Raw genomic sequence first — 12,809 nt, forward strand, 5'->3', positions numbered from 1 at the left:
CAGGATGCTTAATAGCATCCTGTCTTCTCCCAGATGGCAACAGCATCCCTCCACACAGTAGCGATAGCAAAAATGTCTTTATACATTGCCAAATGTACCCTGGGGAAACATAATCACCCATGGGTGAGAGTCACTGTTCTAAATATATAGCTGTACCATTTTCCCCAACCACATGAAAACTTATCTAAATTCAGTTTCCTGGGAAGGTCTCATAAGTTTCCAAGTTCTTGTCATTAGTATAGAATAACTACAGTGTTCTCACTCCAACTATTGATCATTGACTATCAGCAAGAGATTTACTATTTTGACTGCTTTTCAACTGGCTGTTAAAAGTTTCTGGCTCCTGTCTTTCTCACAGCTACTCTACTCCTCATGTCTGTGCCAAAGAAAGAAACAGAAAGCAGGAAAACACAAGGGAATTGAGCGTTCATTGCTCAGCACCATTTATTTGGCAGGGCTCACACAGAGAGGAGCCAGTGGACCTAAGCTGTGTGTCCAGAACAACAGCTCAGGAGCTCCTCAGAGGGCCCAGTTTGAGGCATGAATTTCAGAGATCTCCTTTCATTCATCTCATGTTCCTAAGAGACTCTGACAAAAAATGCTGCGACTCCTCGTATCAGGCAGTTGGAGGTTTGCCAAGGGGCAGGGAAGCCTTCACCACTCACTGGTTTATGATGACAGACCCATAATCATAGGAAAATCTAGTTATGACTGAGATCTCGAAGAGTCACATGAACGCATTATCGCACTGAGACCACAGACCATGGAGCCAGGCCTTGGGCACAGAACAGGCCCTGGCTGGGAGCCTGTGGAGGGAAGCCGCACCTTTTGTTGACAGCGTCCAGCTGGACCTGGAGTGAGGCCTTGTGCTGCTCCACCACGTCCTTGAGGGGGACCGTGGGGTGCTCTGCATGCTCGCCCTCAGTGCACTCCCGACACATGGCGGTCTCACAGGACTGGCAGTAAAATTCCATCACCTGTGGGTTACACAAGAAAAGTTCCAAGTTCATGGCCACTGGCTGAGTGCTCACTCTGCAGGAATCAGTTCCTTGCATTCTCTCACTTAATTCTCCCACCCACCCAACATTGTTGGCAGTATTATGTCCAGCTTCATGGCAGAAAAGGAAAAATAAACTTGTTGTTTTTGAGCATTGAGGATTGAACCAAGAACAGTTTAACACTGAGCTACATCCCCAGTCCTTTTTTAAAACTTTGTTTTGAGACAGGGTCTTGTTAAGTTACTTTGGGCCTTGCTAAACTGCTGAGGCTAGCCTCAAACTTGTGATCCTCCTGCCTCAGCTCCTGAGTCGCTGAGATTACAAGGGTGTGCCACTGTGCCTGGCTGGAGGAATAAACTTTCATGTGACATGTCACAAACAAGGTGGGTCCAACTCCAAAGCTACTGCTGTGGCCATAAAATCAGATTTTTGGTAGCTATTTCCTAAGGCAGAACTGTGTAGGATTATTGTTTTAAAGCCTTTTGGTCTTGGACTTCTTTATGCTCTTTATAAATTATTGAGAACTCCATAAGAACCTTTGTGTATATGGATTATGTCTACAGATATTTGCAATGTTAAAAATTAAAACTGAAGCCAGGCATGGTGGCACATGATTGTAATCCCAGTGACCCCAGGAAGACTGCAAGATAAAAGCACAGCCTCAGTAATTTATTGAGACCCCTTAATTGCATGCCTGTAATCTCAGCAGCTTGGGAGGCTGAGGTAGGAGGATTGAAAGTTCAAAGCCAGCCTCAGCACAATCGAGGCCCAAAGCAACTCGGTGAGACCCTGTCTCTGTATAAAATTTTAAAAAGGGCTGGGGATGTGGCTCAATGGTTAAGTGCCCCTGAGTTCAATTCCTATTTCAAAAAATAAATAAATAAATAAAGCTGAGAAAAATTTTAAAGCATTAATTTATTAGAAGGTCATTTAAACATTGATGTGAATGATATAGTTTGTGAAAAACAACTACATTTGCAAACAAACAAACCCTGAGAAGAGCATGGTTGCCCAGTTTTTGAAATCTCCGCAGCACCTTGCTTAACAGAAGACTGTTGGCTTCTCATGATTGCTTTTGCATTCATTTTCTTGGGACAGCACATAGCCTACAGCCTTTCCAAAGTACCACAGTACATTCTTGAGAGAATGAGAGCAAAAAAAGTTATCTTCATATTGCTGTATTGTGAATACAGCATTGACCTTGTGGACCTCTGGAAAGGATCTTGGAACCTACAAAGGTTCCTGAAGTGCACTTTGAAAATTGCTACTGTTTGGGTCAGAGATAATCTGAACTGAGCAGTCTGCATTTGGCTCTACCATTTACTTTGCTGAATGACCTTAAGCAAATTACTTAACCTGACTGTGTCTCAACTTCTACCTCTGTCAGTGTAGACAATAATAGTAACCTACTTTAACCTACTCTACTGGGCTGCTATTAGGATTATGTAGGTTAGTTTGCACAAAGAACTCAAGTGATGCCTGGCCCTGGTTCAAAATATGTTCTTAATAAGTAAGAGCGGCTGTGATGATGATAATGATGATGTTATCTGGTTCCCTGAAAATAAAACCACTGTATCCTGATGATCCTGGAAGTCAGTTTCCTTGTGGAGGTAGTCCCTAGGCTCTCAGTGAGAAGTAACATCCTCTAATTTATTAAGTTTTTTTTTTTTTTTTTTCCTGTACCAAGGATTGAATCCAGGGGTGCTTAACCACTGAGCCACAACCGCAAGCCATTTTTATGTTTTATTTAGAGACAGTCTCACATAGGGCCTCACTAAATTGCTGCAGCTGACTTTGAACTTGTGATCCTCCCGCCTCAGCCTCTCAAGCTGCTGGGATTATAGGAGTGTGCCATGGTACCCAGCTATTAACTCTTTCTAAGGTTTTAAGTTTCTGAGTACAGGAACTCACCTACCCAGAGCTTAGATCAAGCTTTGCCTGTAGTAGGAACTCAGCACTGCTGAGTGAGTAAATGAGAGGGTAATCCTAGCTATGATTTGTGTGGTAGGTATTAGGGCAAACAAAAGACACCCCCTGACTTATTAAGACTCACTATTTTACATAGTACTTTCTGGAGTGGATTCTCCCAGGAATAAAACAGTGCTGAAACCCCAAGGAACCAGATTCAGATCAAAGACCTTCAAACCATCTTCCAGATTTTAGATTTCATGTTTCATCACAGTTTGAAGTGGGCACATAGTAAGTTAGGGGAACACACTTTTGTATGTGTATTATATATTTTTTGTGGATATTAATTCCATATACTTTACTCCTTTGCAGACCATTTAGGAATGCACTTGGATTATCAATTGCAAGTTTCCATTCTTGACCCTGCTTCTGCTCAAAAAACATTTCTCTACACATTCCATTGATGAGCATTGGGGAATTCAAATGAAAATCCAAATCTCCTACAGGAAGATCATGATGCTAGGCACTCAAACCTTATTTTGGAGTAGGTCTGATTCAACCTAGCAGAAGGTCCAGCACTTAGAAATGGTTTAAAAATTATTTGCCAAAGGACTGGATGAGCTAAGGAACCCTCCCAAGGGATCATTCCTTCTCTGGGGACAGGCCTGCTCTCTGAGGGAAGATGCTTCAGTCATTTTAAGGCATTTTACATTCTATTCTTGGACAGTCCTTCACATGACCAGTAGATGGAGTGATCTAAAACTATATGAAGTCATATAAACTTCCTATCACAAAGTTTTTAGAAATTATTTTGGGGATACAAACTTGGTAAGAATTTATAAACCCTGTATCATATGTATTGTATTCATTATTTGAAAATATTTTTAATCTGAGGGGTTTCTTTTATTTCCCCCCCCCCAAAGGGCTAGTGGAAGAAAGCATGAAAGAACACTCCTCACTCTATTCTGAGATTTTCCTTTGCATATCGTCATCCTCAGGGATCTGTGAAGTATACATAGTTCTCCTGAAGGCTGAGGAGCCTTGTCGCTCTATGGCTTCAGCAGAAGGTGATTCTTACATCGGAACCTATTCTTTCTAGACTATTAACTGAATTCCTATTTACTAATATTTCACCTTCACAGTCAGTGCTCAGGAAATCCTTCTAAAGCAGATCCAGTGCCGGGCATCCGTAGCACAGGAGAGTCCAAGAGTAGAATGTGAAAAGACTTCTTCCCTCATGTGAGTCAGGGTATTGGGGCTAATAAAAGTGTCTAGGGGAACAGGACACATTAACAGGGCTATTCAATCCATTGGCACACTTCTCATATCACTCAAGGTTGAGACTGGGAGAAAGGGACATGCCTACATGTCTGGAAAAGGTCTGAGCCAAAGGTAAATTTTATTTGGCAATCGGTGCCCATATTGTGTTGAGAATTCACAAAGGCATATACCATATTAGTGGTGTTTTCCTGTTCTCAGTTAAGTTCTCCAGCAGTCTGGGAGTGAGATGACAAAGGATGAGAGAGAGAGAGAGAGAGAGAGAGAGAGAAATAGATACAAAGTAACATAGAGTCACTAAAAATATAAAAAGTCCTCAAGGCAAGAGCCCATTATTTACAAGAAAGACTAAGCATCTGTTGCCATCACTAATCCTCTTTCAAATTAATAACTGAAAACAGTTGATGGCCAAGGAATGACATCACTGAAAACGGCAGAGTAAAGAAATCTGTCGTATCACTAGCTGATTAGACTAAACAGGGGAACGTGTTAGTGGCCACACATGACAAAAATCAAAGACTTTACAAAATTGGTTCTGAAAAGTCAACAAACCAACAAGAAGACAAACAAACAAAATAAAACAAAACAAAAAACACAATAAGGAACAACAAAATATCATAGGGAGGAGGGAGAGTCTGCACTCTGGAGTTGAAACATTATAATATTTTAAACGTCCAGTTTCCATTAAAAAAATAAAGCTTAAAAAAAAGGAAAACAAACAAACAAAATGAAATGAAAAAAGAGAAAAGGAAAGAAAAGAAAGTATGGCCCACATCAAAATACAAGAAATTAATAGAAACTGTCCCTCAGAGAGTCCAGATTGAATTTCCTAGATTATTTATTTATTTCGGTCCAGGGGTTGAACCCAGGGATGCTCAACCACTAAGCCAAATCTCCAGCCCTTTTTATTTTTTATTTAGAGAGGGTCTTGCTAAGTTGCTGAGGCTGGTTTTGAACTCATGATCCTCCTGCCTCAGCCTCCCAAGCCACTGGGATTACAGGCCTGGGCCATCGTGCCTGGCTGAATTTACTAGATTTTAAATAAACTTCCTTTTATATATCCTCATGGAATTAAAAAAAAAGAAGAAGAAGAAAAGAAAGAAAAGGAAAGAAAAAGAGAACTAATGGAAACTATGAGACCATGTCTCATCAAATGTAGAATATTAATAAAGGGAGAGAAATTATAAAAAGGAACCAAGTAGAAATATTTTAGAATCAAAAGTAATTATATTAAAATGTGGTGGTGCATGCCTGTAATCCCAGCAGCTTGGGAGGCTGAGGCAAGGAGGATCGTGAGTTCAAAACCAGCCTCAGCAAAAGCAAGGTGCTAAGCAACTCAGTGAGACCCTGTCTGTAAATCAAATATAAAGAAAAAAGGGCTGGGGATGCAGCTTAGTGGTTGAGTGCCCCTGAGTTCAATCTCTAGTACTACCCCCAACAACAACAAAGATTGAAAAAGGGCTGGGAATGTGGCTCAGTGACTAAGTGTCCCTTGGTACAATCCCTAGTATCTGGGAAAAAAAAAAAAAAAAAGTAAAATTCACTAGAGGAGTTCCACAGATGTGAGTAGGTAGAAGAAAGAATCGGTGAAGGTGAAGACAGGACCATAGAGATTACACAGAAATAAAAAAAAGGAATGAAGAAAAAGTCACAGAACCTGAGAGACCTGTGGGGCACCCTCACATGCATCAACAATGTACCATGAGAGTCCCAGAAGGAGACAGAGAAAGGGGATAAAATAATGGCTGGAAACTTCCCAAATTTTGAAGAAACATGCAAATCTATATATCTGAAAAGTGTAATAAACTCCATGTACACGACTCAAGGAGATCCAAATCAAGATACCGTTTAGGCAAACTGTTAGGAGACATGGAGAATCTGAAATCAGCAAGACAGCAGTGACTCATCACACACAAGAGATACTCACCATGAACGGCAGGTTTCCTTCAGAAAGCTCAGTAGGTCCAAAGACCCCGTTGAGAATAGGTTGGACATGAAAGGACGGAAGAAGATATTCCCTGCAAACTGTAACCAAAATGGGGCCAGCGTGGCTGGTCTAATGCCAGTCAAAAGAGATGTAAGGCCAGAGTTGTTGTAACAGACAGAGGACAGTTACACTTGACCAAAAGGACATAATGTAATTTGACAGAACCAGCTAGACTGACCAAGAAAAAAGACAGAAGCCTCAGGTTACTAAAAACAGGAAGGAAAAGGGGGAAATTATCACTGACAGGGAAATAAAAAGAATTATAATAGAGTGGTAAGAATAGTTGTATGCCAGCAAATTGATAACCTAGATGAAATAGACAAACCCCGAGACATACGCAAACTTCCAAAACTGGATCAAAGGAGAAACAGAAAGTCTGAATAGACTTGTAATGAGAAAAGTTCAAAGAAAAGCCCAGAATCAAACAGCTTCACTGATAAATTCTACCAAACATTCATTCCTTCATTGAGATAGGGTCTCCCTAAATTGCACAAGCTGGCCTTGAACTTGAGATCCTCCTGGCTTAGCCTTGGAGCAGCTTGGTTTACAGATGTACACCCTGGCACCCAGCTTTCGGACAAACATTTAAATAAGAACCAGTACCAATCCTCAAACTCTTCAAAAACTGAAAAGGAGGAATATTTACTAAGCCATCCTATTAGGCCACTATTTCCTTGAAACCAAGGAGAAGAAAATTACAGGTCAACATCCTTTAAGAATATAGATGAAAAAAATCCTTAGCAAAATATTAATAAAAGAGGTTGGGCCCAGGGTGCATGCCTGTAATCCCAAGGACTCGGGAGGCTGAGGCAGGAAGACTGCAAGTTCAAGGTCAACCTTGGCAACTTTGGGAGACCCTATATCAAGTTTCTGTGTGTGTGTGTGTGTGTGTGTGTGTTTTGCTAGGAATTGAACCTAGGGCTTTATGCCAGGCAGCACTCTACCACTGAGCCACATCCCCAGCCTCCTATCTTAAAACAAAAATAAAGAGGACTAGAGTTGTGTCCTGGGTTCGGTCCCCAGTACCTCCCACACCAAAAATGCTAACAAAAGAACTGAGCTATATATTAAAAGGACTATACAAACACAAGCAAATAGAATTTATCCTAGGAAAGCAAGAGCAGTTCACAGATGAAATTCACTACATGTAGTATATCCCATTAATAGAAGGAAGGGGCTGCTTATGAGTATGGAGATTCTTTGGGGGATAATGAAAATGTTCTAGAATTAGATAGTGGTAATGTTTGCACAACTCTATGAATATACCCACAAATTGTGCCCTTTTCAGTAGTTGAAATGTTGAATTTGATGTTGGTGAACTTTACCTTAAAACCCAAACTGATCATTGCTTTGAGGAGAGAGCAGCAGACCTGGGGTCACTGGCCCCCATTCAATAGCCTAACTGTGTCTTGGGAGCAAAGGCCCTGAAATAATTTTGAAGTGTCGATAGCTAGTCATTCACAAACACTCGTGCTTGGGTTCTGACATCTGCGACTCCAGCCGAGAGTCGATTGTGTAAAGCATACAGCTCAGCTGAGCTCATCCATCTCGTCCATCCCCCGTGAGATGAGGTCGCTGCTCCCAGGGCTGGGAGATCATGCCAGAGGCCAGGATGAGCTTATTGTTGTTGACAGATAATCACCACTTGTGTACATCAGAAGAGGAGATTGGCAAGACTGTGTATATTTCTAACATAAAAAGGATGGTCAGGTCCTCGCAGCTAACCCTGAGAGCTCTGTGAGGATCCTAATAATTAATCCTGGTCGGGGAACTGAGGACTTGTTAGTGGCAAAACATTCTTCTTCTTTTTTTTTTTTAATTGGTTCTTTTTAGTTAAATATGACAGTCTACTGTCCATTTTTATACAATTATACAAGCATGGAATATATCTGATTCTAATTAGGACTCCCGTCTTGTGGATGTACACAATGGTGAGATTCAGTGTGGTGTATTCGTATACGTATGTAGGAAAGTGATGTCAGATTCATTCCACTGTCTTTCCTTTCCCTATCCCCTGCCCGTCCCTTCACTCCCCTTTGTCTAATCCAGTGTTCCTCTTAACGGCCTCAACAGGAAGGCCACCTAAGCAAGCAATAACAAAGGTTCCTGGTCATTTGTGTACCTGGGCTCAGGAGACACGAGCTCAAGTGTCAGCCCGAAGTGCAGAGACCCTCTTAGATCACTAACCACTATTCCTCCTTTTCTTTTGTGTTTGGACAGTGCTGCGATGGCAGTTTAATTAGGAGACAGAGTGTCACGGCACTTAAAGCAGATGACAGGCTTTTTATCCACACGTGCTAATCAGCACCAGGCCGTTATGATGGCAGCATCCTGCTTTGCTGTTAATTACCCGATTTTATTAACCTTCAGACGCTTGACTTGTTTTTAAAGATTTACCCATGGCAATTAACTGCAGCAATTTGTCTAGAATATTGCATGCATTTGGCTTGAATATGCAATGAGGACCCCTATTTCAGAGCAGCAGCACTGAACTTCTACAGTCTATGATCAAACAATAGAATGATTTAAGACACACACACACTGCTCATTTTCCAAGGCCTCTTGCTGGTTTATAAATTTTATGATTCCAAAGACTCCTAATGACTCAGCGTCGCACAGTGCTCAAAATATACTTTAAATAGCTTCATTCACCTCAAGGAGGGTCAAACTCTTCAGATGGAGTTAATTTTTAATGTGATTTGATGAGATGTGTTTGGTAGAAAGAAGGGTGAAGTTTTAACCTAAAGAATTCTTTAACTTTGCTGGAATTAGCATCTCGGGGAGTGTTTTCATTTAGCAAGTACCCAAAGGTCTTCATTGCTGAGGTGTGCTCAGGAAATACATCTTTAGGAATGCTTTCCTAATTTGTCCTTTAGGCAATGACAACAGATTTCTCTTTCCAAAGTTTCCCTGAGATGGATAGTTCTATTTTATAAGAGTTCATAGTAACTTTAAGGACCCAACTTTGATTTCAGTTGGTAGCACCACCGCTTCTTTGGGCACCCAAGCTACACACCTGGAAGTCACCTAGTGTCACTTGGGACTGGTGCCTCTGCCCACCAGCTCACTGAGTCAACTCTTTGGTCCATTCCTCCAACCTAATTCCCACGGGCCTGGACCAGGGCCCCTCTGAGGGTTATTCTAGTAGGTTCCCAGGTGGGAAACCTCCCCTGTGTCCGGCTCCTCTACTCTGAATCTACCCTATCTGTAGCTTCTTTGAAATGAATTTGATGTAGGGTCTTGCTGAATTGCTTAGAGCCTTGCTTTTGCTGAGGCTGGCTTTGAACTTGAGATCCTCCTGCCTCAGCCACCTGAGCTGGTGGGGTTACAGGTGTGTGCCACTGTGCCTGGTGTTTAACAGCCTTTAATGAATTAGCTCCCCATGATTCAGGACAAATTCAAGCTCCAGTGGCATCCCAGAGCCCTCCATGTCCCAGATTTTACCTGTCTAGCTCGTCATCACTACTTCTGGCTCCTGGGAACACTGGGCTGATGGACAGCACAAAAGTTTCTTTGCTTTCTCTACTCTCTCTGCAACTTTGTCTCTTCTGCACAAAAACATCCTTCTCCTTTCTATACTGTATACCCTGTGACCCTACAATTAAAAAAAAAAAAAAACTCTAAACATAAACGTATTCATGTATACCAATATACATGTCGTTTGTTTTGAAAAACATCAGTTTGGGGCTGGGGGTGTAGCTCAGGGGTAGAGCATGTACTTAGCACACGTGAGGCCCTGGGTTTGATCCCTAGTATCAAACAACAACAATGACAACAAAATAATTAAAAATAAATCCCCCTCAGTTTTAATGGCTACCCAACAATCTGTTATTTGGACTTAACATAATTTAACAATGTTCTTAATATTGCACATTTAGATTATTCCCAATTTTTACTGAAATATAAAAATTGTAACTAACATTCTTTTTTTTCCTCTTCTTTTGTGGTGCTGGTGATGTAACCCAGGGCCTTGCACATGATAGGCAGGTGCTCTACCACTAAGCTACATTCCCAGGCCCACAACAATCATTCTTAATATTAAGTCTTTGTCTTCATATCAAAGTATTTCCTTAGAAATATTTCTATTAGTGAAACTACTATATTAAAAGATGAATGGTGGTGGAAAACACTCATTACATTTTATTAAATTAACATCAACTTTCTGAAGAGCAATTTACCCTTCCGCCCACGGCATATAAAAATATCTCAATATACATCTCCTCATCAGCACTGGCTATTATCTTTTCAAAAAATTGTAGCTGATTTGCAAAGATTTGATTATTTGTGAAGTTTGTTTAATATCTGTGTGTGTGTGTGTATACAAGCACACGCACACAGTTATTGGCCACTTAGAAAACCTCCCCCTGTGGATTTTCTGAGTTCCTTCTCATTTTCTTTTGTGATGATCATAGTTTTCTTAACTTGTAAGTTCTCTTGCATATTAAGAATTTGCTACGGGGGAGCTGGGGTTGTGGCTCAGCGGTAGAATGCTTGCCTAGCATGCGCGAGGCCTTGGGTTCAATCCTCAGTACCACATAAAAATAAATAAACAAAATAAAGATACAATAACCAAAAAAAAAAAAAAAAAAAAGAATTTGCTAGGGTATTTTAATTAAGAAATTCATAGCTACTACCACAACTGAATTATTAATAGCTTGTTATCATCACTAGGTTTTGGTCATCAGGGTTATGAGTACATCATAAATGAATTGGGTGGTTTTCTATCTTTTCTTTTTTCCTTTTATTTCTTTTATATTTTCTTCCTTTTTTTTTTTTTTTCTTTTTTGTGGTGGTGCTGGGGACTAAACCCAGGGCCTTGTGCATCCTAGGCTAGTACTCCACCACTGAGCGACATCACCAGCCTTTTTAAGACACAGTCTCGCTGAGTTGCCTAGCCTGCCCTTGAACTTTCAATCCTCTTGCCTCAGGCTCCCCAGTAATGGGGATTACAGGTGTGTATCACTATGCCCCACAAAATCTCAATCTTAATAGTTTAGTTTAACAGATTTTAGAATATATATTTTCATTTGTGGGAGGCAGATATTCAAGTGAAAGAGTACTCTTTTGTCTGAAATTTGCCTTCTCTTCTCTAGAGCCACTGATACTATTCTAGTTCTATCTGATGGCTTCTCTTTGGAAAACAATAAATTCAGAATTGGCCCAGCCGGGTGGCACATGCTTGTAATCCCAGTGACTCAGGAGGCTGCGGCAGAAAGATTGTTAAATTCAAGGCCAATCTCAGCAATTTAGCAAGACCCTCAACAACTAAGAAAGACCCTGTCTCAAAATAAAAAATAAAAGGGTCTAGGGATGTGGCTCAGTGGCAAAGCACCCATGGGTTCAATCCCCAGAATCAAAAAATAAATAAATAAAATAAAAAATAAATCCAGAATCAGTGTCCCATCCTTTAGTCTCTGCTATTCCATTTCTCCTTAAAGCCACTGAAATAGCCACCTTTTATTTAACAGACCTCAATGCTTTCACACTGCTTAAGGAATTTCAAGCAAACATTTTCTTGATGATATTTATAGCTGGTCACAATCTCTCCCTGCAGCTTTCTAGGCTCCTCTCTATAACTTCTACTGCCACCCGTGCCCGCCATCACCTCCTGCCTGCTACCAGCCATTTATAAATTCCACCACATCCTTCTTTTGCTTAGTGATGTTACCTTCCTTCCCCACTGCCAACGTTTCTCATTCGACATTTTTGCTACATTACATTCCAAACTTAGACCAGGGTCTAAAGCAGGTCTCCTCATGTTTCTAAAATTTACCCCTCTATCAAGTTGAGTCTGGCCTACACTTGAAGGGAACTCTCGTGGCTGACTCTAATGGCCTTTTAGAACTGATAAGATGTGAGTTCCAAGAAGAGACAATGTTCAATATCAGCCAGTGTGGGAATGGTCACAAGAACACCCAAACTGCTGTTGAAGGCATGCCTTTAAGGGTTTTTTTCCCCCCAAAATTTACCAGGTAATTCTCCCTTGGAATGCAATGCACAGAATACCTGATAGCTATTAATAGTCTCTTGTGCTTTCAGTTAAATAATGACTGATACATAATACAGTGTTTGATTGAAATTCCTTAAGCAGTGTGATACAAAATACAGTGTCTCGGGCTGGGGATGTGGCTCAAGCAGTAGCGCGCTCGCCTGCCATGCGTGCGGCCTGGGTTCGATCCTCAGCACCACATACAAATAAAGATGTTGTGTCTGCCGAAAATTAAAAAAATAAATATTAAAAAAAAAAAAAATACAGTGTCTCTCTCTTGTGTGGGCTACCAAAGAGCTCAGGATGCCATTTCTTCCTGGTCTAGCTTTTAGGACATGTCAATTAGCTTTGTGACTTAAACTATTCAAGCCTGAGTCTCTTCATCTAAAAAATGAAGATAACAATAACTTTGTAAAATGCATTTGAGGAACCAAGTATGTTGTTGGGCAAATCTGTTGGATAAACGTGCACTGACTGGCTTCTATGTGTAAGATTCTGCATTTGGTGCTAAGGGGAGTAATGAACCAGGTCCCTGCCCACATGGAACTCATATTCTAAAGGGAAAGCCAGAGGACCCTTAAGTAGCAATCTGCAGCCAGGTGCAGAGATGCATGTCTGTAATCCCACCAGCTCAGGAGGCTGAGGGCCG

The 12,809-nt window shown here is 41.0% G+C and overlaps 1 protein-coding gene across 3 annotated transcripts in view; it reads right to left on the reverse strand.

The window, feature by feature from the left end:
• Trim2 (tripartite motif containing 2) overlaps positions 1–12,809 on the reverse strand; it is a 108,493-nt gene that overhangs the window by 36,117 nt on the left and 59,567 nt on the right. For all 3 annotated transcript variants that reach the window (XM_027926729.2, XM_071614599.1, XM_071614600.1), the window contains exon 4: positions 826–977. In XM_027926729.2, the coding sequence (XP_027782530.2) occupies positions 826–977 (152 nt within the window). The remainder of the gene's footprint in view (positions 1–825; positions 978–12,809) is intronic.

The sequence above is a fragment of the Marmota flaviventris genome, chromosome 7 (assembly GCF_047511675.1).
Source record: "Marmota flaviventris isolate mMarFla1 chromosome 7, mMarFla1.hap1, whole genome shotgun sequence".
Lineage (NCBI taxonomy): Eukaryota > Metazoa > Chordata > Mammalia > Rodentia > Sciuridae > Marmota > Marmota flaviventris.